At 33.8% G+C, this 5,223-nt stretch overlaps 1 protein-coding gene across 2 annotated transcripts; it reads left to right on the forward strand.

Moving 5' to 3' along the window:
• The first annotated feature begins 49 nt into the window (after window positions 1-49).
• On the forward strand, window positions 50-4,916 carry LOC105455159 (tuftelin-interacting protein 11). Of its 2 annotated transcripts, XM_011698259.1 has the most exons (9): window positions 50-278; window positions 544-656; window positions 822-1,035; window positions 1,137-1,314; window positions 1,405-2,351; window positions 2,571-2,767; window positions 2,874-3,302; window positions 3,388-3,545; window positions 3,652-4,916. In XM_011698259.1, exons 2-9 carry the CDS (start codon window positions 548-550, stop codon window positions 3,898-3,900), a joined length of 2,481 nt encoding a protein of 826 aa, XP_011696561.1. In that variant the 5' UTR covers window positions 50-278; window positions 544-547; the 3' UTR covers window positions 3,901-4,916. The 2 variants fall into 2 exon arrangements, with proteins under 2 accessions (XP_011696561.1, XP_011696560.1); XM_011698258.1 differs by having other exon boundaries at window positions 50-656.
• Window positions 4,917-5,223: the final 307 nt, after the last annotated feature.

Raw genomic sequence — 5,223 nt, forward strand, 5'->3', positions numbered from 1 at the left:
GCGTAGTCGCCTTTTTTGAAAACGTGAACGTGAAGCGCTAGCGTACGAGCGGTACGAGAGAGATCGCCGGTCCCAACTCCCACGCAAAAGGTCGGCGTGGCCGCTCTCACGCTTCTCTTTGATTGCGTATTATGAGTTATCCCATGGCCCCCATGGCAAAAGAATAACCATGGTGTTACCCGTTGAAAATATTCGTGGCTACGTAATTCAATGTGTATGTCTTAAACATAGAGGCGCTAGTGGACGTATTTTTCAATATGTCTTCTGTTAGACCAGAGGTTAGGATTGCTTGGACTTCTCTTTGACCGTTTTGTACATAAATTATTGAAGAAAAAAACGTATAATTAACGAATAAGTATTATCCATTGGTTTCACAAATTTTGTGTTTTCTCAGTGCAGTCACTGTATGTCAATGCGTTTTTCAAAGCATTAGAATCAATATATCTGAGTGTATACAAGTTTTGATACACTGCAATTTGTTATTTGCATTTGTTATATATACAAACTAACACAATATTGTACTCAATTAATCAAATAATACAGCAAGATGTCTGAAGACGAAGTGGAAAGCTTTGAAATTACCGATTATGATTTGGAGAATGAATTTAATGTCGCTCGTCCCCGACGCAAACTCTCGAAGAAACAACAAATGCTGGGCATGATGTACAGTACAAACAACATTAAATTTACACTAAGCTAAGCAGAGAATTGAAGGAAATAATTTGAAATACTTATATTATTTGATATATAATTTGTAATAACAAAATTTTTCAATTCTATACGCATGCAAGTAATACGATTTTTTTGTTGTTAATGAACAGGAATATGGGCGGATGATAGTGATGAAGATGAATTGTCTGCCAGACCATCTTTTAAGACTTTTAACAAGGGCCCTAAGAATTATACAGCACCAGTTAGTTTTGTCGCTGGTGGTATCCAACAAGCAGGAAAACCAAAGGAAAAGCAAGATAAGGATGACGAAGAAGACGACGACGAAGAGACGCGGGATTCTCAAACAAAGAACAGTAGTTCGAGGTAAGGTTGAACATTTAAATATTTTCTGAATGTTTCTTTTTTTCCTTTGATATTTATTAAAGTAAATTTCTATATATGTATATTTGATTTCTTTTATGTAGTTCGGATGATGAAAAGCCAAATAATTCAAAATCACGCCCATCCTTTGCCTTGAATTTGGACAGCGACATCGCAGGTCTGCGTAAAAAGCGCAATCAAGTAAATCCAGTATTGATGAAGAGCGGAATGGGGAGTTGGGAAGTGCATACAAAGGGTATAGGCGCTAAATTATTGCTACAGGTATTTTATAAAGCATTGTTATTTATAAATTATAGCAAAGTTGAGATAAAGTAAGATGGCAAATTAATAGAATACGTATTCTTTATTTAGATGGGATTTGAACCTGGTAAAGGTTTAGGTAAACAATTGCAAGGAATAAGTGCACCGGTGGAGGCACATCTCAGAAAAGGCAGAGGTGCGATTGGTGCGTACGGTCCAGAAAAAACGCCAAAGATTCCCGAGAAAAAGAAAGATGACGATGGGGAAGAAAAGGATTCTAAAACCAAGGTATCTCAATGGCGAAAGGGTGATAGCACCAAGAAAAAGATCAGATATTGTTATAGAAGTGTCGATCAAGTTTTGGAAGATGGAAAGCTGAAGCCTAATAGAAAACTTCCTGTGTCGAATGATATGAGTAAAGTTAAAGTCATCGATATGACAGGACCAGAGCAAAGAATTCTCAGTGGCTATCATGCAATAGCAGGCGGTCAGCAGTGTCCTGACGAGAACATAATTACGTCTGATAAAAAGTCTAGAGTGAACTTTGCCCTGCCCGAATTGCAACACAATTTAAATTTGCTCGTAGATATGTGCGAGCAGGATATTATACAAAATGATCGGCGGATGAGGCACTTAAGTGATAGAATGGTCGCTTTAGAAGCGGAAAAAAAGACTTTATCCAAAGTTGTCGACCAACATGGACAACTGATTGATACCTTGGATAATGTGCTCGTAATAATCGACAGATTGATGAATGAAACGAACGAATTGTCGCTACAGGAAACTGCCGAGGCTTTCAAGAATTTGCAAGATAATTATTACGAGGAGTACAAAATGTACGAACTTGGTCAATTAGCTAGCAGTTTTGTAGCACCGAAAATAAAGGATTGCTTGCTTAATTGGAATCCATTGATGCAACCAAAACAGCCGATTAAATTATTCGAACAGTGGAAGAGTATTCTGGAGAATGGAGCTACAACGCTCCAGACACAGACTATGCATTCGTACGATCAACTAGTGTGGAATGCGTGGATGCCATCAATTAGAGGAGCCATACAGTAAGTAATTTCTATAATAGATGTCAGTAAAATTGAAACAGAATTGATGATAATTTAAAGAAATAAAAAGAATCGAAGGATATAAGAAAATGTTTACATTTTTATTAATACTTTGTAATTCTATTAGTACATATGGTTTTTTTTTAATTATCGTATATTTTTAAGTATATGTATATAGGTTTTTAAACATATTTTTAATATCTTTTATTCATAAATTAGACAATGGACATGTAGGCAGCCTGAACCTCTAATTGAATTAATAGACTGTTGGATGCCGTTATTACCCAGTTGGATTTTGGAAAATATATTAGACTTATTAGTGTTACCAAAATTAACATTGGAGGTAGAGGAGTGGAATCCTTTAACTGATACTGTACCTATTCACACATGGATTCATCCTTGGCTGCACTTGTTACGTGAGTACATATACTCATCTTTTTACATTACGTTCACATATTTGATGCATATTTATGCAGCTGAATTACCGTTGTAATAATAACTGTGTTTTTTTATGTCATTTAGGAAATCGTTTAGATACCTTGATTTATCCAATAATACGTAGGAAACTTGGATCTGCGTTAGGAGGTTGGCATCCATCAGATAGATCCGCTAGACTAATGCTGCAACCTTGGGCAGAAGTGTTTGCCAAAGGAGATATGGAAGCGTTTTTAGTCAAAAACATTATTCCAAAATTGCAAAGAGCCTTGTCTGATTTTGTGATAAATCCACATCAACAGCACATAGAACAGTGGAATTGGGTGTACGAGTGGAAGGAATTAATCCCTGTCCACATCATGGCAGGATTACTTGACAAATTCTTTTTCCCAAAATGGTTGCAAGTTTTGGCACTTTGGCTCAATCATTCGCCTAATTATGATCAAGTCACAACTTGGTACATGAATTGGAAAGGGATGCTAAATGACAAATTACTAGCGGAAACAGTAATAAAAGGTACGTTATATAAATTAATAAATTTACATCTTTTTCTTTCTCACAGTTGACGGTTATTAAAATAAGAAATAAATACAATTTACAGAGCACTTTAAAAAAGCATTGGACATGATGACTAGGGCAGTCAGTGGGCCACAAAATCATCAACCTGGCGCACTAGAACAAGTTTCATACTTGACAAGCTTAGAAAGAACTCAGCCAACAATATCGCAGATGGCACCGATTGCGCAGCCAAGAATGGAGGTAAATATTCATTTTAATTGCTTTGTTAAATAATGACTCAAGTAATATGCTTACTGTGTGTGTCATTGTCTATATATAATATTAATACTATAATGTTTTCTTACAGAGATTAGCAGAGGCAGTACGAACAGCCTCGCAAATTCCGCAGGGTTTCAAAGATTTCGTACAAAAGAAATGCGAAGAGAGAGGTATATTATTTATGCCGATCCCGAATAGATACAAGGAGGCTAAGCAAGTGTACAAAGTAGGCAATGTTCAGGCATACATCGACAGCAATGTCTTATTTGTATGTCACAATGGTACAAATTGGATGCCAACACATTTAAATGCCATGCTAGATATGGCTGAACTTTAATAATGTGTGTCGTAATACATATATGTATATATAATTAGATATTTCTCCTACACGTTATCAGAAAAGTTGATTAATTATCGTACTACTTTATCGAATTTTACTGTATTTGTGATATATGTTAAAATTTAAGTATGCTGAATGGAACATTACTTTTGCATTATTGAAGCTGTATAATATAAATCAATACGATATCTTAACACGTGTACATTTTTGTTGTTTCCTAGAAGCACTTAAATTATAATGTATACGCTCGTTTCGATAGTTAATTACATCAACTAATTCTTATTTATATATACATTTATATAAGTAATGGTAACCAACGAGAAAACGGAAGAAATTTCGACCCGCGACACCGACGGACAATTTGTTATCTTTGGCACAGCTAAAATGATCGGTAATGTTATCATTCTTTAATTACCTCCGGGCCTACTTGACGGTCACGAAAATTTGCTTTTTGAAACTTTGTCTTCGACGAGGCGCGACACTGCTCGCCTCGAAAAATGTACTTTATATTAACAATTCTATGTTCTTTAATATAGTACAGAGAAAATTTTCAAACGTTTACTGTAACCTTCTCGCTCAACATGCTTCTCGGGCATTGGCGTGACTTTTCGAGTTTTCAAGAAAACGTGCCTATATACCATCAGTTCCCTATCTGTCACGTATCTACGCCTTCTTGTTAAATATACATTCTTAATAATCCTGAACAGTTTTTTGATAATTATTGAAGTCTTAATTTTTCTAACTTTGCTATAATTGTATTCTCTTATCGAAAAAAGTTTTTAACAACTTTTCAATAATTTTTTGGAGCATCTTAAATAACACAGATTTCAGTCCTCGTTATTTATCGTTTAATTATGTTCTAATATTGTAATTCAATTTTAATTATATTTTTTATATTTGTAAAATATTAAATATTTAATAATTGTTGAGCAGCAAACTTTACGTGGTAATAATTAAGGGCGATAGCTATATTTATATTTCATTTTCCGAAATACATTTAGGTTTTTCCGGAATTTGATTCAGTTTGATTATTTTTGCGTTATAACCATTATTTCTCTATTATTCCTATAAGAAAATTGAACCTAATTTGATTAATTGATTCATTATTTAACAAAGTATTTAATGTAAATTTAAAAATGTTTATCATACGCATACATATTTAATTCTTAATTTTCCAATCAATAGGAATTTAATTAAGAACCAATTGCAAAATTAATTAGAAAATACAAAATATTTATATAAACAAATATAATATAATTCGATCTCTTGTATTAATTTCATTTATTTTTTATGCTATTAAAATTAGTTCAATTTTTAATT

The sequence above is a fragment of the Wasmannia auropunctata genome, unplaced genomic scaffold (assembly GCF_000956235.1).
Source record: "Wasmannia auropunctata unplaced genomic scaffold, wasmannia.A_1.0 LD335921.1, whole genome shotgun sequence".
NCBI lineage: Eukaryota > Metazoa > Arthropoda > Insecta > Hymenoptera > Formicidae > Wasmannia > Wasmannia auropunctata.